Raw genomic sequence first — 13,072 nt, 5'->3', positions numbered from 1 at the left:
GGCCGCTGCCCCCCCGAGCCCCCTGCCGGCCCCCGCGGCCGCCCCGCTCCCGCCGGGCCCTCACGGCCGTTCCCGCCGCAGCATGCGCATCGTGGATGACGACGTGAGCTGGAGCAGCATCGCCGCCGCCGACAGGGAGGAGGAGGAGGAGGACGAAGGGGACATGCCTGTGGTGAGCGGGGGCGCCTCAGAGGCGCTGGCACAGCCTCGGTCCGCCCGGGGCTCCCCGCGCGTCTCCTGGGGGAGGAACGTGTTAGAGCGCCCTGTGCGTGGCGGGTTCTGCTCCGGAGAACCAGAGCAGCCCGTTCTTTGGCTGCACAGGGGTTCTGTGCAGCCTGGTCTGTGTGCAGCCCGTTCTTTTGGGGCCCTGTGCTGCAGGGCAGCTGCTGCAGCAAGGCGCAGGGGCTGGCTCGTGGTGCCCGCGTGAGGAGTGGCACAGTACCTCTGCTGAGCCCTGCTGGCTGTTGGCAGGTGGCAGAGTTCGTCGATGAGCGCCCCGAGGAGGTGAAGCTCATGGAGGAGTTCCGGATGAACTCCAAGTGGAAGCTCCTGGGAGGTGAGGGCAGCCCCTTCCGCCCCCTCTCCCTAGTGCCTGGCTTTTCCAGAGGTGCTGGGGCTGCTGAGCTGTGCAGGGCCCTGGAAATGGTGATGGCAATTGTTTTCCCTCAGATGAGGACTCGCAGAGTTCGGATATTTCAGGACCTGCCAAGTCTGCCACGAGGTATGGGGGCTGCAGCCAGGAGCTCTGCTCCTGCTGCTCTGGGGAATGTGGGCACTTCTCCCTGCTGGGCAGGGCACTGCAGCTCTGGCTGTGTGTGACACTGCCAGGGGGCTGGGGTGATGGTGCCTGTGGGTTTGGGGGGTGCTGATGGTGCAGACCTTGCCATGCCAGCTCTGTGGGATCCAGCTGCCTGGCAGGGTTTCTGGGATCTGCTGGGATCCAGCTGCCCGGGGGGTTTGTGGGGCCTGCTGGGGCTCAGGGCTGCAGCATCCCTGCATCCACCATCACAGGCTGCTCCCAGCCTCGGGCAGCTGCCAGCCCTGCGGGTCCTGCCTCGTTGGGATTCTGGGATCTGCTGGGATCCAGCTGCCTGGGGGCTTTGTGGGGCCTGCTGGGGCTCAGGGCTGCAGCATCCCTGCATCCACCATCACAGGCTGCTCCCAGCCTCGGGCAGCTGCCAGCCCTGTGGGTCCTGCCTCGTTCCCAGACAAAGCAAGCAGGAGGGAGCTCACTGTCACCTTCTCTGTCCCCACAGGCGGCACCACGGCTCCCCAGAGCCCTCAGCCCCAGCAGGGAAACACAACGGCTCCGTGGGGCTGTGTGCTCCCCGGGGACAGCGAGACAACAGCCCTGAGCAGTCACCCCCCAGGAGGCAGCGCCACGACACCCCTGACCCGTCCCCTCCCAGGAGACAACGTCATGACACGCCAGATCTGTCACCCCCCAGGAGGCAGCGACATGACACCCCTGACCCCTCACCTCCCAGGAAAAAGCGTCATGACACACCAGACTTGTCACCTCCTAGGAGAAAGCGCCATGACACCCCTGACCCCTCACCTCCCAGGAAAAAGCGTCATGACACACCAGACTTGTCACCTCCTAGGAGAAAGCGCCATGACACCCCTGACCCATCCCCTCCTAGGAGACAACGCCATGACACGCCAGATCTGTCACCCCCCAGGAAAAAGCGTCATGACACCCCAGATTTGTCACCTCCCAAAAGGCAGCGTCATGACACCCCTGACCCCTCACCCCCCAGGAGACAGCGCCACGACACCCCTGACCCATCCCCTCCTAGGAGAAAGCGACACGACACACCAGATCTGTCACCCCCCAGGAAAAAGCGCCATGACACCCCTGATGTGTCGCCCCCCAGAAGAAAGCGACATGACACCCCTGACCCATCCCCTCCCAGGAGACAACGTCACGACACCCCTGACCTGTCACCTCCTAGAAGACAGCGTCACGACACACCAGACTTGTCACCTCCCAGGAAAAAGCGACACGACACCCCTGACCTGTCCCCTCCCAGGAGACAGCGACACGACACTCCTGACCTGTCCCCTCCCAGGAGGCAGTGTCAGGATTTGTCACCTCGGAGACACGACACCCCTGATGTGTCACCCCCCAGAAGAAAACGACATGACACCCCTGACCCATCCCCTCCTAGGAGAAAGCGACACGACACACCAGATCTGTCACCCCCCAGGAAAAAGCGCCATGACACCCCTGATGTGTCGCCCCCCAGAAGAAAGCGACATGACACCCCTGACCCATCCCCTCCCAGGAGACAACGTCATGACACTCCTGACCTGTCACCTCCTAGAAGACAGCGTCACGACACACCAGACTTGTCACCTCCCAGGAAAAAGCGTCACGACACCCCTGACCTGTCCCCTCCCAGGAGACAGCGACACGACACTCCTGACCTGTCCCCTCCCAGGAGGCAGCGTCAGGATTTGTCACCTCGGAGAGAGAAGCCGGGGTCCCCGAGTGGGAAGAAGGGCCGAAGGAAAGGTGAGTGTCACACACTGTGTCCCCCGTGTCCTGGGGACCCCTGGCATCCACGCTGCCACAGGTGAGCGCCGTGGCTGCTGCTCCAAGCCCTCCCTGTGATTCATCTCCTCCAGGACGGGCTTCTCCTGCCCACAGGGACCAGCCCAGGTCCCGGAGCCCCCCGGAGCCCTCGCTGCACCACCGGGATGCCAAGGGCTCTCCCAAGAAGGTAAAGCTGTCTCTTTCCCTCCCAGCTGTGGAAATGCAGTGATTGACAAACTGGGGGAGGTTTTGGCTCTAGCAGGGCTGTCCCTGTGCTTCGGGTCCCCCCTGTGTGCCAGCTGTAACTGGGATGTGTGTGCTCTCCAGGCTGGCACGATGGCATCCGGGGTCAAAGCTGGCCTGGTGTCGGCTGACGTGCTGCAGAGGGAGAAGCAGGAGCTCCGGAAGCACGAGAGGAGCACCAGGCACCTGGAAGGTGGGAGTGGACACAGCCCCAGCTCCCTCCTCCTCCTCCTCTGCCCTCTGGGCCCTGGCTCTGGGGTGCTGCTGGGGAGCATCCTGTGGAGCTGCAGCTGGACACGCTGCTGGAAGCTGGGCCAGGGTCTCTGCTCCACAGAGCAGTGCCAGGGAAGTCACAGGGAGTGTGAAATGCTCCTCTGCCAGTCTGGAGGAGCTGATGGATGCTGAGAGCTCAGGGTCTGTGTGGGGCAGCAGGGAAATCTCAGCACCAGCTGAGCTCCTGCCTGCCTTTGGGTGAGAGGCTCTTGGCTCAGGCAAGAGAGAAGTCACAGTTAAAGTCATTGAATTGTCTGGAGGTGATGAAATGTTCCAAAATCGTGACTGGAGGCATCTGTCCCTGCCAGAGGAATCCCGGGACGCTCAGACCGTGTTCCGAGACAAGTCCGGCCGCAAGAGGAACCTGGCCCAGGAGCAGCTGGAGCAGAGGCTGAAGGCTGAGGCAGAGGCCAAGAGAGAAGAGCAGTATGCCAAGTGGGGCAAAGGGTGAGTGAGGGGCTCCTGAGCACAGACCTCGGGCCTCCCATCTCCTGGTGTTAGTTTGGGTCTGCTGCCAGACTGCTGTTGCATTTCCCTATGCTCTGAGGTTGAGGTTGAGCCTGGGACCAGTGTGTGTTCCACATGCCTGAAATCCCCTTCCCGTGCTGGAGGTGCTTTGGGAATGCTGCACAGGCAGAGGGAGTTGAGGGGTGAGACCCATCCTGCACGCTGAAGGAGTCCCAAGGAGTGGTGGCTGGGGTTTGGGTGACACAGTGTGCTTTCCAGGCTGGCACAGGAGAGGCAGCAGCAGCAGAACGTGGAGGATGCAGTCAAGGAGATGCAGAAGCCCTTGGCCCGTTACATCGATGACCAGGACCTGGACAGAATGCTGAGAGAGCAGGAGAGGGAAGGAGACCCCATGGCTGCTCTCATCAAGAAGAGGAAGGCCAAGGAGAACAAGGAGAAAGGTTTGCCTCTGGAATGCACCTGAGTGTGGTTTGAGGTGTCAGCAGTGCAGAAATGCAGCTGCTGGTCAGTAAATAGCCAAGGGGGATTTCTGGACTGGAGTTCCTGGCCTGTTTCCAGTTCATGAGCTGGGAGAGCAGGGCCTGCTGAACACTCAGCAGTTTGTCACAGTGAGCCCTCGGGGCTGCAGCTGGCTGTCAGGAGCCTGAGCTCTCTACCTGTGCCCACCTGCATGGTGGCGACCACCTGGCTGTGCTGAAAACAGCTCTTGTGTTCTTTGTGTTCCAGAAAAACCCAGGTACAAGGGACCAGCTCCTCCCCTCAACAGGTTTAACATCTGGCCCGGGCACCGCTGGGATGGCGTGGACAGGTACTTGTTCCTGTTATAACAGTATAAATAAAGTTAGAGTAGTAACAGGAAAAACAAAGTTAGAGTTCTGCTTCAGGGAGTTCCAGTGTAAAGGTTTCCAGCTCTGGATGAGTGAGGGTGTTGGCAGCTGGAAGGTTGAAGGGTTCAGTTACAAATAGGTGATGGGACAGGTGGGACAAGGGAGGTGAGGAGCATCAGCTCTTGGTAACCACAGGTCCGGGTGGAAACTGGGCCAGAGTAAGTGAGTGGCACAGTTGCAGTGGCAGAGGAGCTGGTGCCCAGCAGCTGCTCCACCTGGGTGTCCCTGGCAGGTCCAACGGGTTCGAGCAGCAGCGCTTCGCCCGCATTGCCAACAAGAAGGCCGTGCAGGAGCTCGCCTACAAGTGGAGCGTGGAGGACATGTAGGGACAGCTCCTGCAGAGCCCCACAGGCTCCACCTGCTGCCACAGCCCCGAGGGATGGCCTGCTCCCCTGGAGCAGCCCTGTGCTCGGCGTTCAGCAGCCCATGGGCCATCTGCTGAGAGGCACGGCTGGATTTCCCTGGGAGCCCCTGCCCCTGGGGAGGACACTGCTTTCCTCTTGGTTTTCTAACAAACTTCTCTTCTACGCCAAATGACTTCTGAGGGCAGTTCCCAAGTCTTCAGGTGTCCTAAATCTCAGGTGAAAATCTGCTGAACGCTTGGGCTTGGGAGAGTTACCCTCATGCTGTTGGTCACGCTGCTCCAGAACTCAGGTTAAGTGGAACTTCTGAACTTCCGGGCCATCTGCTGAGAGGCATGGCTGGATTTCCCTGGGAGCCCCTGGGGAGGACACTGCTTTCCTCTTTGTTTTCTAACAAACTTCTCAAACGCCAAATGACTTCTGAGGGCAGTTCCCAAGTCTTCAGGTGTCCTAAATCTCAGGTGAAAATCTGCTGAACGCTTGGGCTTGGGAGAGTTACCCTCATGCTGTTGGTCACGCTGCTCCAGAACTCAGGTTAAGTGGAACTTCTGAACTTCTGTCAAGTTCATGCAGTTATTTTGCCATGTCGATCCCAGAGTCACCAACATGCAGGAAAGTTCAAACTCAGCTTCTTCTGACCCTGTCCAAGCAGGAAACTGAGCAGGGAATGCTCTGGCACTGGAAGAGTGACCTGCAGTGCTGCATTGGGCAGCAAGATCTTCAGGAGCCTCAGCAATTCTGCAGGGCTCCATTTCTAGTGGAAGGAAATGTGTGGAGAATTAGGACTTAAGGCCTGGAGTCGCTTCCCTCCTAGTTTGGAGCAGCTGGTGCCCCCAGAGCCCTCTGGATTTGGGGCTGATCTCAGCACTTGGCTCGCTCCGGTGGGAGGTGTAACAGCCCTTGTCCTGTGATCACATTTGTCAGTCTTGGAGCTTCCCTTGATCCCTGTGTGCCAGAAGGCACTTGTGGAAATAAATACAGTTGTTCTTGTTGAGGTCCTGGGGAGCAGGGAGGAAATGCAGGCAGCAGTTTCCATGGAGATGCCTTGGCTGCAGCAGTGGGCAGGGCAGGGCAGGATCGCTCTTGTCAGGGATTCTCCAGCCCTGGGAGGCCGTGGTGGGAGGGAGGGGCAGAGCACAGTCTGCTCTGGAGTGCCAGACTCTTGGGGCATCCCTGCTTTTCATCCCTGTGTCACATTTCCAGCAGCCCTGGAATTGGTGTGTTCACCTGTAAATAAAACCTTGCTTTTTTTACTCCATTCTGCGTGCTGGTGGTTTTTCCAAGGCAGCTGAACCATGTCCAGGCAGGTGCTTCCAGCTGTGCCTCCCCTTCTGCCACCAAGGCCCTGTTCCATTTCCCCTGTAACCCGAGGCAGCTGCAGCCTCCACAAGTGCAGTTCCACTTGACACGTTCGTTTTTGCTCTCACTTAATCTGAGTGCTGCTGGAGATGTGAAGAACCTGCTGTGGAATGATTGGATTTGCTCTCGTGAGCAGAGCTGGATGCTGGTACCTTCCTCACCTGCCTGTGACAGTGGCTGCTCTTGCAGAGCCACAGCTGCCAGCAGCTGGCTCGTGCCACTCTCGGGACTGTAAGCTGCTCTCAAGGAGGCAAAGCACTTTTAAATGCTGGTACTAAACAAAATGTGCTTAGGACCTGAAAATGGCATCAGGATCTGCTCTTGCAGCTGGTTTGGAAGGCTGGGGTTTTAAAATTTTAGAGGTGCTACCCTGGGGACCTCCTTGTTCATCACAGTGCTGGATTTATACATCTGTTACCTGTTTGCTGCCAGATATTGTATTTTTAAGAGATATTTGTAAGGGAAGGGAGGTTCACGTGGTGAACACCTCCCTCCTGATCCCATCTGTGTGCTGCCTGGGCAGAAGGGAGCTGGGTTTGTCCCTGTGCCCTTGTCCTGCATCCCACATCCCCTGTCCCAGCTATGGCCTTGGCTGAGCAGCTCTGGCAGCAGAGCAATTGGAAAAGGCTGTGGGATCCTCTGGGACGAGCTGGGTGATGGAGATGGAGCAGTGACACCAGCGCTGGATCTCTTCATTAGTGGCTCTGGAAGGGCAGAGCCCAGGTCTTGGCATCGAGCAGCAACTTTGATTAGCTTCAACCCAAAAAAATGAATATTAAAATCTTAATTTAATTTCAACCACTGTCATTCACAGTCATGGCAAACAGCAAGCAGAGTAATTATTATGCAAATGAGACAGATAGAAAAATGATTAATAATTGCGCAAATTAAAAATTATTGTAAACATCCTGTGACTGGTGATAAGTCGGGGAGGAGCGAGCGGGGGAGGCAGCGGGGCTCAGCCACCTCCTGCATCCCGATTTCCTCATTAGTGGGAGCACTAACGAGCCCAGGGGTGCCTGGGGAGGCCGGGCCAGGCTGGGGATCTGCTCCAGCTCAGCTTTACTGTGGGAAAAGCCGGGTCTAAGCCATTTCCCCCCCGTGGAGTCCCTGTGCTCCTGCCACTGCCCGCGTGTCCCTCTGCACCTGCCGGGGGATGCCAGGCTGCTGATGACCCTGGGAGCTCCCCCCAGCAATTTCCAGCTGATTTGTCAGGTGTTTCCATATTTTTCCCCCCGTTTCCTTTCATGTTTTTTCCAGGGAGCAGGATCATTGCAGTCCCAGGCTCTCGTTGGCTCCTGGGCTTCCACGGGCACCGCTCGTGTCAAGGACCAGCAATTAAGCCTGGCCCCTGCACAGCATAATTAGATTTTTGTTGATGAGCTCGTGGTAATGTGTTTAGTTTAGATTAAGAGCTTAACTCCTGGGGTGTGACACCGCCTGTCCCCGGGAGCCCTGTGCCCACGGGAGTGGGGCTGGTGCAGGGGTGTCCTCGGCCACCCCCCGTCTGTGTGTCACCTGTGTCCAAAAGGTGAACGTGGCTTCTCCCCCAGCTGCCTCTGGGCTGTTGTTTTTTTAACAGCTCCAGCGAAGTGGCTTTTGGCAGTGTTGTGTTATTGCTCCGTTTCCTGCTGAGCTCTATTATTTTTTAATTAAAAAGAGCCTGAGATTTGTCATTTAATGTCTCTCTAAACGGCAGCAGCTCCAGGTTGTGGGTGCTCGGCAGAGCTGGTGGCTCCCTGAATCATCCCAGGCTTCCAGCACGGAGCACCCGGGCATGGGGGCACAGTGGGGCTCCCCCCGGGCACGCACACCCCTCTGCTTTTTGGGGAAGAAGAGTTTTCCCTGGTGACTCCATCCCACAGCGGGGCTGGCAGTGAGAATCCCTGAGACTGGCAGGTTAGTGATTGTATATGCATATGTGCACTTTCCCTAATTATGGAATAATTAGGGACACGCAGAGATAAAAATTACTAATAATATTTACTCTAGACTCTATTTTTTTTTTCAATAACCTCTCTCTCTCTTCCTCCTTCACCGAGTCTTGGTGGAAATAACTTTGCAGATCCCAGCTAATGAATATTTGTAAATGCAAGAACATTCGGCGCCGGAATATCCAGAGGGCATCCTCTCTCTGCCTTGTAATTTTTTTCCACCAGATATTTAATATTTATGGTTCCACAGCCTCGTGAATAAAGAGCCACACGCAAACCCCCAGGAGCTCGGGGGCCGGGATATTTATGGTGCTTCCTCTTTTCCTTTTCAATTACAAAGACACCTCACATAATTAAGTGCTAATAACCTTGTTAATCTAAAATTGATACTCTTTCTCCTGGCTATCTCTTAATAGAATTAAAAACAGATTAATAATCAAGGGTAGGAGAAGTTGCAGAGGATTCAGGGAGAGGGGCCACGCTGGGTCCCTCAGGAGCCAGGCTGGGATGGGCAGCAGCAGGAAGGGCTGGCAGGGAGCTGTGCTTTCCCCCCGCTCTTTACACAGCTTAAATTTTTAAGACAAACAGCCATGTAACACCGTCTCCTAATGAAACTGTTTTATGTTAATTAATTATGTATCAAGGCTCATTTTCATGCGCGGCCCGGCTCCGCTTCCCCTCCGCCGAGCCTTTGATCTGTCAGAGGCTAAACGGGAGATAAATAATCAAATTGAGAAGCAGCCTGGATGGAAATAAACACGGCTTCGATGCGTTATCGGGCGGGTAGAGCAAGGCCCTGGTCATGGGGCTCACGGCTCAGCCACGCTCGGCTGCACACGCGGGCTCTGGGAGTGTCCTGTGCCTCAGTGTCCCTGTCCTCTCCTGGAGCAGTGTCAGAGCTTGGCCAAGCTCTGACAGTGGCACGGTGCGCGGTGCCAGCCTGGAGGGGAGCAGAGGATCCCCCGGGCAGAGGATGTGGGGACAGCCCATCCCTTCTGGGTGCAGAAGGGATGCAGTTGGGCACCTGTGCCCTGCCCTGTGCCCTGCCCTGTGCCCTCCCCTGTGCCCTCCCCTGTGCCGTGGGTGCCAGAGAGGAGGGGGCAGCCTTGGTGGCCCCCATGGCACATCATGGCAGTGCCAGCAGCGCTCAGGGGGCTGTGCCAGGGCTCTGAGAGCCTCGTCCCCTCCAGCCTCACCCTGGGCACTGCCTTTGGGTCCTGAGGGCTCCGCTCCAGCAGGGTCAGCTCTCACCAACCCCCACATCAGAGCCAGAGCTGCCCACACCCCCGGGAGCTGTGGGGACTGCCCAGCAGCATGGCAGAGGAGCAGGGGGCTCGGGGGGCTGCCCAGGGCACAGAGGGTCCCTGGGGCAGGGGGGCTCTGACCCTTGGAATGTCCCTGGGATGTCCCTGAGCAAGGATGGAAAACAACAGGACGTGGTGCTCTGGTCTGGCTGACGTGGTGGTGGCTCAGAGGTTGCACTGGATGCTCTGGGAGATCTTTCCCACCCTGAATGATTCTGTGGTTCGTGTCACACGTGTGCAAGCAGGGAAAAGAGATTGGGCAAGAAAACACACAAAACTCAAGCAGAGAGGGTGCTGCTGCTCTCTGGAGGGTGGGATTTGCCTGCCGAGGTCCTCTCCGTGCCACTGTCGCTGCAGACTGGGATTCCCTGCCCGGCCCTGGCGTGCCTCAGCATCCTGCCAGCGAGCTAATCAGGTCAATGCATTTTTAACGGGGCATAGGAAATCTTTATTTTTTTTGTCAGGCTCATTCTTCTCCCCCGTCTCTCCGTGGGGGCTGAATTATTTAATGCTGAATCTCAAGCAGGGCTGGTTTCCCTGTGCTGGCTGCTGACGGTGCATTTTGGGGCTGCTGAGATTGGCAGTGGCTGTGCTCCCAGCCGGGCCCGGGGGAGCCCGTGCAGCAGCAGATTACCTGCTGCAGCCACATTTATGGAATACCTTGGGTCCTTCTGGGCGTCTGAATAAGGTTTGGAGAGGGGATGGGCAGTGCCAGACAAATCACAGCATGCCCAGCATCCATAATCCCTCTCTGGGTGCAGTCAGAACTTAGCTGGAGTTTGGGTTGGTCTCCACGCTGGGAGAGCAGAGCAGGACAGGGGACCCAGCAGGCTCAGCTCAGCAGATCCCAGCTTTGGGCACCACGCCGGGCAGGGCTGGGGTGGCAGGAACGTGTGTGTGGCAGCGGGCACAGGTCGTGTGTGGCCAGGAGCACCCCTGGGTGCTCAGACACAAAGGCTGGTTTGTGGATCGGGGTTTATCTCTCCCATTAATGGCTTTCTAAATTGGTGGCAGTGGAGCAAAAAACCCAATCTGAACTCGGAGCATGCATGATTACTATTGTAATAACCTTGGCTAATAAGAATATGATGTGGTGTTAGGCTGGGAAAGAAAACACATTTCTCATTAGCTTTTTGATTAATTACTCCACATAATTTCCTAGGGGGACATGCCTGGGACTGATTGCCTTTGCTTTTGACGCGTGGAAGTGGTTTACCTTAAGTTAATAATTTTCTCGGTGACATTTTAATGGCAGGCCTCAATTAATCTCCAGTCATGGGGCAAAGGCCAGGCCCCTGCCATGCCCTCGCTCCTCTGGGGGCTCAGGGCACCCCCCTTGCCCACCCTTCCCTGGACAGGGCACAGGAGCTGCCTGGGGGTGAGTGTTAAGGCCAGGCTTGGGCAGAGGTTTGGGCTCCAAGGTCCTGCACCTCCCTGCCCTGCCCCACACGGGATGCTGTGGCTTCTCAGGGCTTTCAATACCTGGGAATGCAGCAGCTGTGCAGCCCGGGCCTCTCCCAGCACTGCCAGGGATCCAGCTGTTCCCAGGCATATGTTTACACGGCCTGGAAGCCACCGATTTCCTTCCGTGCCTTATAATATAAATATTTCACAGGAGCTAAAATATTCAACACTCGTTTGATGTTGCCACATGGAGTGGGATCAAATGAGGGTGGGAAGGAGGGGAAAGCAGGAGAGGGGAGCAAGCAGAGACTCATTTGTTTCCCTGCCTGGAAAGGGAATGATGCTGCATATTTCTGCATCAGGAATTCTCCCGGATCAGTGATCTCTGCTCACTGCTCTGGCCTGGCTGCTGCAGCTCTGCAGGGCATGGCTGGTGTGGCTGGGGGTGGCACTGCCCCATGGCTCCTCCTGCACCTGGGATGTGCTTCCCTGTCCCAGTGCATCCAAAATCCACCTGCACTCTCCAGCCGAGCCCGTGCTCTACACAAACTTTAAAACACGGGCAGGTCCGGCCAAACTCCTGCCAGCCAAATCTCAGGGTGATTCCAGGCCTTGCCCTGCCATCCTGGCATTCCTGGGGCTGTTCCCTTGGTGCTGGCTGGAGGGAGGGGAATGTGGGTGGGCACAGCTGGGCAGCACCCCTGGGCACGCTCACCTGGGGCAGGTGCTGGCTGGGAGGAGAAGAGCCAGCAATATTTATGTTTCCATCCAAATGCATGGATCAAAGCTGACACTTTAATCTGTTCAACAACATCTCAAGGATAAAAAAGTTGCAGGCAAATCACAGGCCTAAATTGGTAATATATTTCTGCTTGTCAGTTGACAAATCACTTTACAAACCCCTTCTGCATCTTCCCACAGTCCCTGGTTTGCTGGTTTGGGATGTGCCAGCCTTCATCCCTCGGTGCTGTGCTGTTTGTGCCACACTCCTCCTCGGGAGGGAGGCGCTGGAGCTCAGGGCAGGGTTGGGCAGAGCTGGGTGAGCTGAGGCTGCTGGTGCTCAGCTTTTCTCCCTGGCCCAAAGCAGTGCTTCCTTCCTTCCCTCCCATTTCAGTCCCTCCTCAGCCCCAGCGAGGCTGGGGACGTGCCCAGGCCAGCGTGGTGATGGTGGCACACCCTCTGTGGATGCAGGCCAGGCTCCGTGAAGGGCCAGGCTCCATGTGCCAGACACAGAGGGAGCCTGCAGGGAGACAGCACTCACTGCCAAGGGCTCTTTCTGCCTTGACTTCTTTTTATTGAGTTTCTTTTCTCCTCTTTCCCTCTCCTGGCCAGTGCCAGGCCGAGTTGATGAATTATCCCAATATATATTCTGTCTGGAAAGAAAACACATATCATATGTATCTTTGACAAGTTATTATTCTTCCTTATCAGAATATGTGTGCATCCAGCCACGCCATAACTCACGGCGGGTCCGGGCGGGAGCTGCTGGAGCCCTGCTGGGCTCTGCGGGCTGGGGGACGGGCAGGGCACCGTGTGCCTCTGCCTGCCAGCCGGGGAGGGGGCCTGGGCGGAGGCGACAGCACCACGGCGAGCTAATTCAGCGCCTGCCTCACCTCCAGCTGATTGCTGCAAATTAAATTTCACGCCAATGAGCCGGAGGAGGCGGCGTGCGGCGCGGGGGGAGAGGAGCGCTGGCGCGGGCACGCCGCGGAGCTGGCACGGCCTCCTGCCCTCAGCGGGGCACTTAGAGCCTGTGTGAACCCCTGGGCCGGCCCTGAGCCCCCACAGCTCATCCTGCCCTCAGCAGGGCACTGGGGGCCTGTCCGAGACCCTGGGCCGGCCCTGAGCCCCCACAGCTCATCCTGACCACACTGGGGGCACTCAGGGCCTGTCTGAGCCCTGGCCCTGAGCCCCCACAGCCCGTCCTGCCCTCAGCGGGGCACTGGGGGCCTGTCCGAGCCCCTGGGCCGGCCCTGAGCCCCCACAGATCATCCTGACCATACTGGGGGCATTCAGGGTCTGTCTGAGCCCCTGGGCTGGCTCTGAGCCCCCAGAGCCCGTCCTGCCCACATTGGGGGCACTCGGGGCCTGTCTGAGTCCCCACACCTCATCCTGCCCCTGTGCCCGTGCCCCTGCAGCGGCTGTGCCAGGGTCGGGCAGAAATCAGAAATCAGAAATGAAGTCAGAAATCAGAAGTCAGAAATCAGAAATCGGAAATCAGAAATCGGAAGTCAGAAATCAGAAATCGGAAATCAGAAATCGGAAGTCAGAAATCAGACGGGGGCACTCAGGGCCTGTC

At 57.6% G+C, this 13,072-nt stretch overlaps 1 protein-coding gene across 2 annotated transcripts in view; it reads left to right on the top strand.

Annotated features, from left to right (window-relative positions):
- Window positions 1-6,030, top strand: part of BUD13 (BUD13 homolog) — a 6,358-nt gene extending 328 nt beyond the window's left edge. The window contains exons 2-13 of one of the 2 annotated variants that reach the window (XM_039722023.1): window positions 82-172; window positions 472-556; window positions 670-721; window positions 1,257-1,451; window positions 2,448-2,518; window positions 2,632-2,726; window positions 2,867-2,975; window positions 3,364-3,502; window positions 3,782-3,963; window positions 4,250-4,331; window positions 4,643-5,064; window positions 5,307-6,030. In XM_039722023.1, the coding sequence (XP_039577957.1) occupies window positions 82-172; window positions 472-556; window positions 670-721; window positions 1,257-1,451; window positions 2,448-2,518; window positions 2,632-2,726; window positions 2,867-2,975; window positions 3,364-3,502; window positions 3,782-3,963; window positions 4,250-4,331; window positions 4,643-4,736 (1,195 nt within the window). In that variant the 3' untranslated portion in view covers window positions 4,737-5,064; window positions 5,307-6,030. Of the gene's footprint in view, window positions 1-81; window positions 173-471; window positions 557-669; window positions 722-1,256; window positions 2,519-2,631; window positions 2,727-2,866; window positions 2,976-3,363; window positions 3,503-3,781; window positions 3,964-4,249; window positions 4,332-4,642; window positions 5,065-5,306 lie in introns of both variants that reach the window. The other variant, XM_039722022.1, reaches the window with a different exon arrangement.
- The last annotated feature ends 7,042 nt before the right edge of the window (window positions 6,031-13,072 follow it).

The sequence above is a fragment of the Passer montanus genome, unplaced genomic scaffold (assembly GCF_014805655.1).
Source record: "Passer montanus isolate IOZ18808 unplaced genomic scaffold, ASM1480565v1 scaffold47, whole genome shotgun sequence".
Classification (NCBI taxonomy): domain Eukaryota; kingdom Metazoa; phylum Chordata; class Aves; order Passeriformes; family Passeridae; genus Passer; species Passer montanus.
The sequence above is the reverse complement of the archived record's forward strand: the minus strand, read 5'-3'. Positions and strand labels throughout refer to the sequence as shown.